The sequence below is a fragment of the Arachis hypogaea genome, chromosome 12, assembly GCF_003086295.3.
Source record: "Arachis hypogaea cultivar Tifrunner chromosome 12, arahy.Tifrunner.gnm2.J5K5, whole genome shotgun sequence".
Classification (NCBI taxonomy): domain Eukaryota; kingdom Viridiplantae; phylum Streptophyta; class Magnoliopsida; order Fabales; family Fabaceae; genus Arachis; species Arachis hypogaea.
Genome location: NC_092047.1, coordinates 85,708,891 through 85,722,033, shown reverse-complemented (window position 1 = coordinate 85,722,033; position 13,143 = coordinate 85,708,891). Strand labels below are relative to the sequence as shown.

The following is a 13,143-nucleotide window of genomic DNA, read 5'->3' as shown; positions in this document are numbered from 1 at the left end:
ATTACTCTAATTTTTATAAATAGAAAAAATTAATTATATTATTTTTAATTTTAAATTAGAATACCTAATTAAATGTTAATTAGAAAATTGATAATTAAATAATATTTCTAAAGTAATTTTAATGATTAAATTAGATTTAAAATTAATAAAACATATCCTATTTTAATTAAAATTACTAGAGACAAATTTTTCTAAATTAAATCCAAACCCTAACTTTAACCAAATTAACCCTAACCCCCTAGATTAACCCTAGCCGCCATTCACTTTTGCTTTCCTAAGCTAACCTACAGCAGAAAGAAACAAAAGAAAGGGAAAGAAAGAAGAAGGGGGACACGAAAGGAAGGGAAAAAGCTGAGAAGAAGAGGGAGAAAGAAAGGGGATAGCTGAAAGGAGAGAGAGAGAGAGGCCGCGACTAAAAGGAGAGAGAGAAGTCGCCTCGCGTCTTGCTGTTGCCGCCGCCGTCGCCCTCATCTCGGATCGCCATCGTCGCCGTCGCGTGGGAAGACCGGAGCTTCTGGTAGCCACCATCGAAGCAGAGTCGCGGAGAGAAAGAGCCCGCGGGTGAGAGAGCGAGTGTCGCATCAGCCACCCTCATCGACGTTCATGCATCGCCACTGCTGCTCCTGTCCGCGACGCCAGTTTCCACTGCCGTCGCATCTCTCTTCACTGCCGCCAACAAGAACGCGCGCGAGGAGCAGACGCGCGGAAGGAGGAAGACGGAGGGAGAAGGCGGTGCTACTCGCATTGCTATGCCCAATCGCCATCCGCGGAGCCGCCGCTGGGAGTTACCGTCGAAGATGCCGTTGCTCTGTGCTAGCGTTCTTCCTGAGTGCAGTAAGTGTTCCTCGTCCGGAACCCTCGAAAATTAAATTTAGAAAAATAGTGCTCTGTTAAAGTTTATTAATGATATTCAGATGTTGGTACTGTAGGGCTGAGTTCCAGTGTTTGCACGTCAAAATTAAGGTTGCTGTTGAACCACCGGGGCTTCTGGCCGCTATCGGAGCTGCTGTCGAGTCAGTTCGGGATTGCGGCTGCTCCGTTCTGCTATTACCGTAACCCCTTTCACCCTTGTTTTGTTTTAGTAGCTGTAAGTAATTGATTAATTATGTGAATATTGAATTGTAGCTGAAATTGTGATTGGAATGGTTGAGATTGAGATTTGGAATTGTTGATTTAGTGTTTGATTGATTATGTCGATTGTGAATTGTTTGACAAATAATTGTTGTGAATGCTGAATTTGATGGATTGTATTGGTTGATTACTGTTGATCTGGTTAGTAAATATATTGTAATGATGGTGGAATTGATTGGTGATTGCTTTGAGATTTGATTTTGAGAGGTACTAAAAGGGTTGAATTTTGAAACACTAAACTACTTGTTGAAAATCTGAGTTTTGAAATGAAACGGCAAATAATTCTCTCTCCGGTTCTCTTCCATCACATATTAGCCTTGAAAACATAGAGTAGCTAAACTTGTATGGAAACAAACTTAAAAGTAGCATATCCACTGCTACAAAGCTTAACTACATGGACTTGAAGTTAAATAAATTCAGTGGAGTTATCCCAAATACTATTGGGAATTTAAGAAATCTTCAGCAGCTTGATTTACGATACAATATTTAACCACTCATTCTTCCACTCTTGAATTAATATATCCTTCTTCCTTGTGTGATCTTTACAAATCAGGAAATTCATTCCATGCAAAGCTTCCCAAGTCAATTGGAAATATGTCCAATTTGGAAGTATTTGATGCTGATGCTTACAGTATTGATGGTGAAATCCCTTTGAAAATTGGAAACTTAACCAATCTGTACACGCTAAGTGTGTACCAGAATGATTTAAGTGGAATCATTCCAACTACAATTAAAGGTTTACAATCTCTTCAATATTTGCATCAGTTGATGAGCAAAAACCATTTAGCCATCTTACTAGATTACTTTCAGCCATCAGTTTTATTGGTAATGTGTTATGATAAACAAGTTACATTGAGTAGTTATTTTTTATATTCGGTTCATTAGAAAATACTTACGATTCTAAGTACTAAAGTATTGAGCGTTAATAGATATGCTGCTAGAGCTTGCTAGGAGAGAAAAGAGTACTGGAATAAAACCAGATGTTGATCTTGATATCTTCATGAAGGTATGCTCTTCATTAATTATTTTTTTTCCTTCTCTTTTTCAGGAAGTATTTTCTCCTCTGTTTCTCCCATATGAAAGCTTCTTACACAAACTAATGATCTAATCTATTTTCTTTTGTAGTCAATAGCTTTTGGAGGATAGGAAATAGATCTTGTGGTAGAGTACATCATAAAGGTATTCATTAAGCAAATTACGAAATAGTTTAATATTTGTTGAGTTGATAAAAATGTAAAAATAGAGATTAATAGGCTCTAGCTACTAGTATCCTGTTTCAATACAACTTACATCATATTGACATTTTTATAAGTCTTCCAAACTCCTAAGTGTTAAGATATTTTTCACAAAGATATTAGGTTTGGACATATGTGGAGACACATTGGTAGGCGATGAAATGCTCAAGAGCATCTCAGAGGGACAAAAGAAGCGACTTATAACATGTTTATTATAACATTGACATATAATTTGTCTTATATTTTAGTATGTGCTATGCTAACCAATTGATGTGAGATTTGCACGAGACTTATTGATTGAAAATATGTTGATAATTTTGTTAATTTAAGTTTTGTTAATTGTAATTGTTATTGCCAATTATGGCTTCCTGATTTCTCTTTTTTATTCATTTATTTATTTTGTTAATTGTTATTGTCAATGCAGGAGAGTTACTAATTGGAAATATGCTTCTTAGGATTTGTCATTGGAATTGGTTTATAGCCTAACTTGATGTAACATAGTTATAGCTTTGTAGTATTTTTTATTGTTTAGATTTGTAACATGTTTTATTACTTTTCAAGAGAAATTTGTGTATCAATAGTTTGAGTTTAATGAAATATCTCATTTTGTAGTAATTAATTTCAGTATATTTATATTATGCATGCAATTTGTATTAAAAAAATTATTACAAAATAATTATTTTGCTTTTGTAACTAAAGGAAAAAAAACGTTACAAAATCAAGTTACATTTTGTAACAAAATTTTATGATAGGAAAAAATAGATTGTCACCAAAAATACCTTGAAGATCAAAATTTGTTACCAATTTTGTAATGACTTTTGGTTTTTTGTATCAGAAAAATTAGTTACAAAATATCACTTTGAATTGTAATAGTTCCATTTTTTGTTACAAAAACTTTTTGTAACAGGACATACTGCAACGGCCCATTTTTTTGTTACAAAATCCTTTTGTTTCAAAATTTCAATTTTTTGTAACAATTTTTTTTGTTACAAATATTGCTTTTTCTTGTAGTGTCACTTTCTTCTATAGGATCTTGTATTATATCTCTTGGGAAGGAATTTGCTTGCTCCTCTTCCTGTGGCTTGATAATCGACTGCACATATTTCTCTACATTTTTGACACTCGTCTTTATATCATGTAAGAATTCTTTCATGAGAAGCTCAAGATCTGATGGTATTTGAGATGAATAAGGAGGAGGTGATGGTTCTTGATAAGTGTAAAAAGAGGATGGTTCTAGGTATGGATAGGGAGATAGTGGCTCTTGATATGGGTAGAAAGATGATGGTTCTTGATACGGATAGAGAGGTGGTGGTTCTTGATATGAATATGGAGATGGGGGTTCTTGATAGTTGGAACATGGAGCACTGAAGTTTCTTTGGTTTTGACCTTGCCAACCAAAATTTGGATGGTTTTCCCATTCATAATGATATGAATCACTCCTCGAGTGTGAGTAGTAACCTATATGATCTCTCTCCATTATTTTTCCTTAGCAGAAAACACCAAAAAGGATTAAACGCACCATGTGTTAAACAGGAAAGTAAAGAAGAAAGAATAGAATTCTAAGAATTAAAATAAGAAAAATTAAAATAAAAACTAACTAGGAAACACCAAACTTAATTTCAGAAATTAAAAAAATATTAGTGCTATTTATTTATTTAAAATTATTTTTATTTTTTTTCTCGAAAATAATAATAAAACAAAATTTAAATAAAATTAAAAATAAAATGCCTAATCTAAGCAATCAAACAACTAATAGTTGTTAATCACAGTCGATCCCTGGCAACGGCGCCAAAAACTTGGTGCGGAAATTTATAACCCACAAACTAACTGGCAAGTGCACCAGGTCGTACCAAGTAATACCTCAGGTGAGTGAGGGTCGATCTCATGAGAATTGAAGGACTAAGCAACAATGGTTAATTGATTTGGCTTAGTTAGGCAAACAGAGAATAATATTTGAGAGTTCAAAAAGCATTAAACAGAAGACAGAAAAAAGACTAATGTGGGAATAAAATATGGAGAAGGCAGTTAAGGCTTCAGAGTTATCTATTTTCTGGATTAAGATTTCTTATTAACTATTTTAATCATGTAGGATTTAATTTATGACAAACTATATGTGACTAGACCCTAATTTCTTAGACCTTTCTAATCTCCTCTAAAATTCATCAACAGCCAATTCCTTGGTCAATTAATTCCAATTAGAGGGTGATGATCAAATTCCAGTTAATATGCCACAAAAACTCTAATTACCCAAAAATAAAAGGATTATATGTCACGTATCCCGTTAAATCCAGATAATTAAAATTTAAGAGAATATGTTTTCAAGCTGTTGTTCAAGTAAAGAGCTTTTCCAAGTTATACAAGAACTCAAATAGAAAGAGGGTCATACTTCCGTTCCACCCAAATTCATAAGATAAAGAGCAAAAATAATTCTTAAATTATAAATCCATACATGAATTAAAATAGAAAAAGTAATAAAATCAATCCATACAAATAGACAGAGCTCCTAACCTTAACAATGGAGGATTAGTTGCTCATGGTTCAGAGTAGAAAACTGGGATTGTCAATTATGAATTGGAATAATGTTGTGTTGGAATCACCCTGTTGGAATTCCCTTTTATATCTAATCCTAATTAATTTAAAATCTATTTTCTAAAATTAAAATAATATCTTTTCCTATTTTAAAATAAAATTTAAATTAAAATCAGAATTAATTAAATAATCCGCGCCTTGTAACGTGGGGACCACTTGGCTTTACTGGATCCACGCCTAACTTGGCTAAGAGCTGCGCCTAACTTCATGCGGTTCACCACACAAGGAGCCTTACTTGGACTGAAGAGGAGGCAATGCGCCTTACTTGGAGGAGAGCACATGTTGCGTATTGTTGTTGTTTCTTGCGCCTAACTTGAGAAATCTCAAGTTAGGCGTAGCCTTGGCAGAGTTGATGGAAGAGAAGTATAGACTATTATATATAGTTGGAAAGCTCTGGAAGTTAGCTTTCCAATGCCACTAAAATCACATTCATTGGACCTCTGTAACTTGAGTTATTCAGGTTTGAGTGCAGAGAGGTTAGGGTTGACAGCATCATTCGCCTTCTTCTCTTTTTCTGCGGAAACTCCATCAAATCCAGCCAAATGCTACCTAAAATAAATAGAATTGAACAAGACTCAAAGTAGCATCCATAGTGGCTAAAAGATAATTAATTCTTGATTAAGCTCAACGATTTAAATGCAAATTCACTAGGAAAAGACAGGAAAGATGCTCACGCATCACAACACCAAACTTGAATTGTTGCTTGTCCTCAAGTAACCAAAATAAGTGCAAGATTAAGATGTGAATTTGCATGAGAAGTGAGAGTTTAGTCATGTTCAAGTCTATTCTTAAAATAGGGTTTATTCATTGTAACTCTAAACAGTTTTGGCATCTCACTCTCCTTTGAATCAAAGGAATGTTACTGTCATTCGGAATTAGAATTCGGATAATATTATGAATTCTCTGATCTTTTGTAACTCAATTTAACCGTTGAACACAACAATTTTTATTTTCTTTGGTGCTTTGCACCTTGAGCCTAGCCGTGACTTTAAATATTTTGTCTCAAGTTTTACTTGTCACAGAAATACCACAAGCACTTAATTGGGGAACTCCCTTTGAGTTCTGATATATACATTTTTTTAGTTGCTCCCAGACAGTGGTGCTCAAAGCCTTTGGCATACTCTGTTAAATGCAATTGATCTCGACTCTAAATGTTTTGTCTCAAGGATTACTTGACACAAGAACACCACAAGCATGTGACTAGGGAAACAACTCTTTGAGCTTTTAATCATGTGTGACCTCCCTAGTCATTGATGCTCAGAGCCTTGGACCTTGCTTTTATTTTTCTTTTGCTGTTTCTTTTGCTTCAAGGATTAAACTTTCATTAATTTCAGAGAAGTCATAATAGTTCTTTAAATTCCTGTTCCTTATACATCAATATCCTTTGATTCAAATTTAACTATGCACTGTTCATATCATTCATTCAGAATTACAATTAATACCACCACATTTAAGTAAATAAGATTACTCTTAAAATTAACTCAATTTCTCATGCATTACACCCCCTTTTCTTCTTTTTTTTTTTTGATTTCAAGCTCAGTGGGTAATACATGAGGCATCTTTCAGAATTAAAGCAAATTAACAGAAAACTAAACTAGAATCTAGGAATCTAACTAATAAAGGATCATGAGCAAATAGCAGAAAACTGGAACATAACATAGTAAAAACGGGAAGGAATAAAAAATGAAAGGAACTCAACCACCTTAGTTATCCTAGCGGTTGTCTTATTCTTCAGGTTGTGTTCTTCCGTGAAGATAATTCGCCTCCCTTTGGTGCCATAGGAATAAACAGAAAACCCTTAAGCGAAGTGTCAACACCAAACTTAAAGGTTTGCTTGTCCTGAAGCAAAGAAGAAATGCATATGACGCATACGCGTCAGCGACGCTTGCACGTCATGTGCTCCCTTTTTTTTTCGCTTGAGGAGTTCGGTTCCTGTTATAAAATAGCTACATGATCGGAGAAACAGTAAAAACTCAATATAAATCAAATAAGTAAGAAAACTAATACTAATAAAAATAAAACAAAATAAAGCTAAGAATGAAAAGGAATGATCATACCACGGTGGGTTGTCTCCCACCTAGCACTTTTAGTTAAAGTCCTTAAGTTGGACATGTGGTGATCTCCTTGTCATGGTGGCTTGTGCTCATACTGATCAAGGAATCTCCACCAATGTTTGTAAATCCAATGGCCACCGGGATTCCAAACTAGGCGCATAACTCCTTCGAGCACGTTGAAGCAAGTGACAAGGCCCCAAGAGTGTTGATTGTGAGAATGAATTCCAGGGTCCCAAACCTTGCTTTTACACCCATCTTGTTGTGGATCACCATTGTTCCCACCGGGTGGCAAGCAATCTGAATTCTCACAGAGACATCCAAACAACCTTCTAGACCAATTCAATTGAGCTCTACACCAATCCTTGCACTTCAATTTGGAGCATGCAACCATATTGAACCTTGCTTGACAACTCTTACCACTAACCATCTTCTTCTTACTCTTAATGCCACAAAGAGCTCTAAGTTGACCATCCGTCTCCAGTAACCCATATTCAAGTGGGAAAGTAAAGGTTAAGGATAGGAATTTTACCCTCTTGAATGTTGTATTGGATGGTAATGGCCTTGGGAGAGGTGTTGCAAGCTCCACTCCCTTGTGTTCTTCTTTGAATTCTACCACCTCTTTAAAAGCTTCCTCAATTTCAACCTTTTCCTCTTGGTAGATTTCTTCTAATTCAATCTCTTCTTTATTACTTAGCAAAGGCATGGGAGGTTGCGCATCTTCCTCTTCTTTCATGTGTGAGAATGGAAAGTTCTCTAATTCACTGGAGTATGAACTCCTTTGATCGATTTCCCCACTTTCTTCTATAGGATCTTGTATTATATCTCTTGGCAAGGAATTTGCTTGCACCTCTTCCTGTGGCTTGATAATCGACAGCAGATGTTTTTCAACATTTTTGACACTCGTCTTTATATCATGTAAGAATTCTTTCATGAGAAGCTCAAGATCTGATGGTTTTTGAGATGAATAAGGAGGAGGTGATGGTTCTTGATAAGTGTAAAAAGAGGATGGTTCTTGGTATGGATAGGGAGATAGTGGCTCTTGATATGGGTAGAAAGATGATGGTTCTTGATACGGATAGAAAGGTGGTGGTTCTTGATATGAATATGGAGATGGGGGTTCTTGATAGTTGGAACATGGAGCACTGAAGTTTCTTTGGTTTTGACCTTGCCAACCAAAATTTGGGTGGTTTTCCCATTCATAATGATATGAATCACTCTTCGGGTGTGAGTAGTAACCCATATGATCTCTCTCCATTATTTTTCCTTAGCAGAAAACACCAAAAAGGATTAAACGCATCATGTGGTAAACAGGAAAGCAAAGAAGAAAGAACAGAATTCTAAGAATTAAAATAAAAAAATTAAAATAAAAATTAACTAGGAAACACCAAACTTAATTTCAGAAATTAAAAAAATATTAGTTCTATTTATTTATTTAAAATTATTTTTATTTTTATTTTTTTCTCGAAAATAATAATAAAACAAAATTTAAATAAAATTAAAAATAAAATGCCTAATCTAAGCAATCAAACAACTAATAGTTGTGAATCATAGCCAATCCCCGACAACGGCGCCAAAAAGTTAGTGCGAAAATTTATAACCCACAAACTAACCGGCAAGTGCACCGGGTCGTACCAAGTAATACCTCAGGTGAGTGAGGGTCGATCCCACGAGGATTGAAGGACTAAGTAACAATGGTTAATTGATTTGGCTTAGTTAGGAAAACAGAGAATAATGTTTGAGAGTTAAAAAAGCATTAAACAGAAGACAGGGAAAAGATTAATGTGGGAATAAAATATAGAGAAGGCAGTTAAGTCTTCAGAGTTATCTATTTTCTAGATTAAGATTTCTTATTAACTATTTTAATCATGTAGGATTTAATTTATGACAAATTATATGTGACTAGACCCTAATTCCTTAGACCTTTCTAGTCTCCTCTAAAATTGATCAACAGCCAATTCCTTGGTCAATTAATTCCAATTAGAGGGTGATGATCAAATTCCAGTTAATATGCCACAAAAACTCTAATTACCCAAAAATAAAAGGATTATATGTCACATATCCCGTTAAATCCAGATAATTAAAATTTAAGAGAATATGTTTTCAAGCTGTTGTTCAAGTAAAGAGCTTTTCCAAATTATACAAGAACTCAAATAGAAAGAGGGTCATACTTCCGTTCCACCTAAATTCATAAGATAAAGAGCGAAAATAATTCTTAAATTATAAATCCATACATGAATTAAAATAGAAAAATCAATAAAATCAATCCATACAAATAGACAGAGCTCCTAACCTTAACAATGGAGGATTAGTTGCTCATGGTTCAGAGTAGAAAACTAGGATTGTCAATTATGAATTAGAATAATATTGTGTTGGAATCACCCTGTTGGAATTCCCTTTTATATTTAATCCTAATTAATTTAAAATCTATTTTCTAAAATTAAAATAATATCTTTTCCTTTTACAATAAAATTTAAATTTAAATCATAATTAATTAAATAATCCGCGCCTTGTAACGTGGGGACCACTTGGCTTCACTGGATCCACGCCTAACTTGGCTAAGAGCTGCGCCTAACTTCATGCGGTTCACCACACAAGGCGCCTTACTTGGACTGAAGAGGAGGCAATGCGCCTAACTTGGAGGAGAGCACATGTTGCGTGTTGTTGTTTCTTGCGCCTAACTTGAGAAATCTCAAGTTAGGCGCAGCCTTGGCAGAGTTTATGGAAGAGAAGTATAGACTATTATATATCGTTGGAAAGCTCTAAAAGTTAGCTTTTCAAAGCCACTAAAATCTTGTTCATTGGACCTCTGTAGCTCGAGTTATTCAGGTTTGAGTGCAGAGAGGTCAGGGTTGACAGCATCATTCGCCTTCTTCTCTTTTTCTACGGAAACTCCATCAAATCCAGCCAAATGCTACCTAAAATAAACATAATTGCACAAGACTCAAAGTAGCATCCATAGTGGCTAAAAGATAATTAATTCTTGATTAAACTCAACAATTTAAATGCAAATTCACTAGGAAAAGATAGGAAAGATGCTCACACATCAGCGACGCGCGGATGCCCTTCCTTCACTACATTTCTTTTCTTCTCCTCTTTCCATTTCTTTCCTTCTCCTTTCTTCTTCCCTTCTCCTACTCCTCATCCAACACTTCTAAACACCATTGATAACCATTTATTTTAGTTAGTCACTTAGTTAGTTAGTTAATTAGTTAGTTTTAGTTTAGTTTTCATTTCATTTTCTCTCTTTTCATTATATGTGTTGGATTATTGATTTTGTTTATATACATGGTGCACAAATTGTGAATCACACTTTTCACAACTCGTACCACTGACCAGCAAGTGCACTGGGTCGTCCAAGTAATACCTCACGTGAGTAAGGGTCGAATCCCACGGAGATTGTTGGTTTGAAGTAATCTATGGTTATCTTGTAAATCTTAGTCAGGAAGTCAATTATGTTTATCAGTTGAATTGCGAATAAACAAGAGAGCATGGATTAAAGGTTACTTGTTATGCAGTAATGGAGAATATGTTGGAGTTTTGGAGATGCTTTGTCTTCTGAATCTCTGCTTTCCTCTGTCTTCTTGTTCATGCATGCACGTCCTCCTATGGCAAGCTGAATGTAGGGGTTCACCGTCGTCAATGGCTACATCCCATCCTCTCAGTGAAGAATATGCTCACATGCTCTGTCATAGCACGGCTAATCATCTGTCGGTTCTCGATCATACTGGAATAGGATTCTTCATCCATTTGCGTCTGTCACTAACGCCCAGCACTCGCGAGTTTGAAGCTCGTCACAGTCATTCGATCATTGAATCCTACTCGGAATACCACAGACAAGGTTTAGACTTTCCAGATTCTCATGAATGCCGCCATCAGTTCTAGCTTATACCACGAAGATTCTAATTAAGAGATCTAAGAGATACTCATTCAATCGTATATAGAACGGAGGTGGTTGTCAGGCACACGTTCATGGTTTGAGGAGGGTGATGAGTGTCACAGATCATCACCTCCATCACAGTTAAGCGCGAATGAACATCTTAGATAGGAACAAGCGTGTTTGAATGGAAAACAGAAATACTTGCATTAATTCATCGAGACACAGCAGAGCTCCTCACCCCCAACAATGGAGTTTAGAGACTCATGCCGTTAAAGAGTACAAATTTTTGATCTAAAATGTCATGAAATACAAAATAAGTCTCTAAAAGTTGTTTAAATACTAAACTAGTAGCCTAGGTTTACAGAAAATGAGTAAACTATAGCAGATGGTATAGAGATCCACTTCTGGGGCCCACTTGGTGTGTGCTGGGGCTGAGATTTAAGTAATTCACGTGCATAAGGCCATTTTGGGCGTTCAACGCCAGGTTTGGATCCATTTCTGGCGTTGAACTCCAACTTTTAATCCTTTTCTGGCGCTGGACGCCAGAATTGGGCAGAGAACTGGCGTTGATCGCCAGTTTACGTCATCTATCCTTGAGCAAAGTATGGACTATTATATATTGCTGGAAAGCCCTGGATGTCTACTTTCCAACGCAATTGGAAGCACGCCATTTTGAGTTCTTTAGCTCCAGAAATTTCACTTTGAGTGCAGGGAGGTTAGAATCCAACAGCATCAGCAGTCCTTTTTCAGCCTGAATCAGATTTTTACTCAGCTCCTTCAATTTCAGCCAGAAAAATACCTGAAATTACAGAAAAACACACAACTCATAGTAAAGTCCAGAAATATGAATTTTTCCTAAAAACTAATGAAAATAAACTAAAAACTAACTAAAACATGCTAAAAACTATATGAAATTAACTCCAAAAAGCGTATAAAATATCCGCTCATCACAACACCAAACTTAAACTGTTGCTTGTCCTCAAGCAACTAGACAAATAAAATAGAAGACTAATAGGTTGAGAAGCAATAATATCTCAGAGTTTTTGAGTGAAGCTCAGATTCTAATTAGATGAGCGGGACTAGCAGCTTTTTGCTTCCGAACAGTTTTGGCATCTCACTTTATCCATTGAAGCTCAGAGTGATTGGCATCTATAAGAACTTAGAATTCAGATAGTGTTATTGATTCTCCTATTTCAGTATGATGATTCTTGAACACAGCTATTTCATGAGTCTTGGCCGTGGCCATAAGCACTTTGTTTTCCAGTATTACCACTGGATACATAAATGCCATAGACACATAATTGGGTGAACCCTTTGGATTGTGACTCAGCTTTGCTAAAGTCCCCAATTAGAGGTGTCCAGAGTTCTTAAGCACACTCTTCTTTCTGCTTTGGACCTTGACTTTAACCGCTCAGTCTTAAGTTTTCACTTGACACCTTCACGCCACAAGCACATGATTAGGGACAGCTTGGTTTAGCCGCTTAGGCCAGGATTTTATTCCCTTAGGCCCTCCTATCCACTGATGCTCAAAGCCTTGGGATCCTTTTTATTACCCTTGCCTTTTGGTTTTAAGGGCTATTGGCTTTTTCTGCTTCTTTTTTTTTTGCTGCTTTTTCTTGCTTCAAGAATCATTTTTATGATTTTTTAGATTATCAATAACATGTCTCATGTTCATCATTCTTTCAAGAGCCAACATATTTAACAGTCTTAAGCAACAAATTCAAAAGACATATGCACTGTTCAAGCATTCATTCAGAAGACAGAAAGTATTGCCACCACATGTAACTAATTATAATTTCTCTTATTAAAACTCGAAATTTTATTGCCTTTTATTCAAAAGATCTACTATTTTATTCATGTTTGCTGATGATGAGAAAAATAAACTATAGCTGAATTGGAGATAAGATCAAAATAGATACTAATTACTACTATATGACTCCTAAGGTGAACTTTTCTAATGACACTATCACAGATTTAAACAGAAATTGGAATTTAACAACCTTTATTCTGGGGGAACAGGGGTTCCTCTGATCCTTGGGGTGCTCGGTCCTGCAAGAGATAACTTCTAGCGCTTCAAGTCCCTTAAGTCACGCCCTTGCTCCTCTTGTTCTTTAAACATATAGGTAAGAATTTGACTGTGTTCCTTCTGTTCTTTTATTATTTGCTCCATAGCTTCCCGTATCTTGGTGATAGACGTCTCAAGATACTTCCAATATTCAGATTGAGGGATTTCTGGGAGGAATTCCTGCGTTTTCTT

At 35.7% G+C, this 13,143-nt stretch overlaps 1 protein-coding gene across 11 annotated transcripts; it reads left to right on the top strand.

The window, feature by feature from the left end:
* The first annotated feature begins 252 nt into the window (after window positions 1-252).
* On the top strand, window positions 253-2,981 carry LOC112727619 (uncharacterized). Of its 11 annotated transcripts, none has more exons than XR_011868685.1 (6): window positions 253-834; window positions 930-1,052; window positions 1,685-1,956; window positions 2,061-2,137; window positions 2,257-2,310; window positions 2,791-2,981. XR_011868685.1 is itself a non-coding variant. In XM_072209428.1 (6 exons), the coding sequence occupies exons 1-5, from the start codon at window positions 750-752 to the stop codon at window positions 2,275-2,277; spliced, it is 489 nt and encodes a 162-aa protein (XP_072065529.1). In that variant the 5' UTR covers window positions 259-749; the 3' UTR covers window positions 2,278-2,310; window positions 2,791-2,981. The 11 variants fall into 11 exon arrangements, 3 of the variants coding, with proteins under 3 accessions (XP_072065529.1, XP_072065530.1, XP_025633224.1); XM_072209428.1 differs by having other exon boundaries at window positions 259-834; window positions 1,685-1,867; XR_011868686.1 differs by having other exon boundaries at window positions 273-834; window positions 2,794-2,981.
* The last annotated feature ends 10,162 nt before the right edge of the window (window positions 2,982-13,143 follow it).

Excerpts from the sequence above, each read along its gene's own strand:
- LOC112727619 (XM_025777439.2), top strand. The coding sequence starts at position 750 with ATGCCCAATCGCCATCCGCGGAGCCGCCGCTGGGAGTTACCGTCGAAG. Across the intron at positions 835-914 it reads TAGCGTTCTTCCTGAGTGCA|ATGTTGGTACTGTAGGGCTG; the intron begins GTAAGTGTTCCT and ends AATGATATTCAG. Across the intron at positions 2,138-2,256 it reads ATCTTGATATCTTCATGAAG|TCAATAGCTTTTGGAGGATA; the intron begins GTATGCTCTTCA and ends TTTCTTTTGTAG.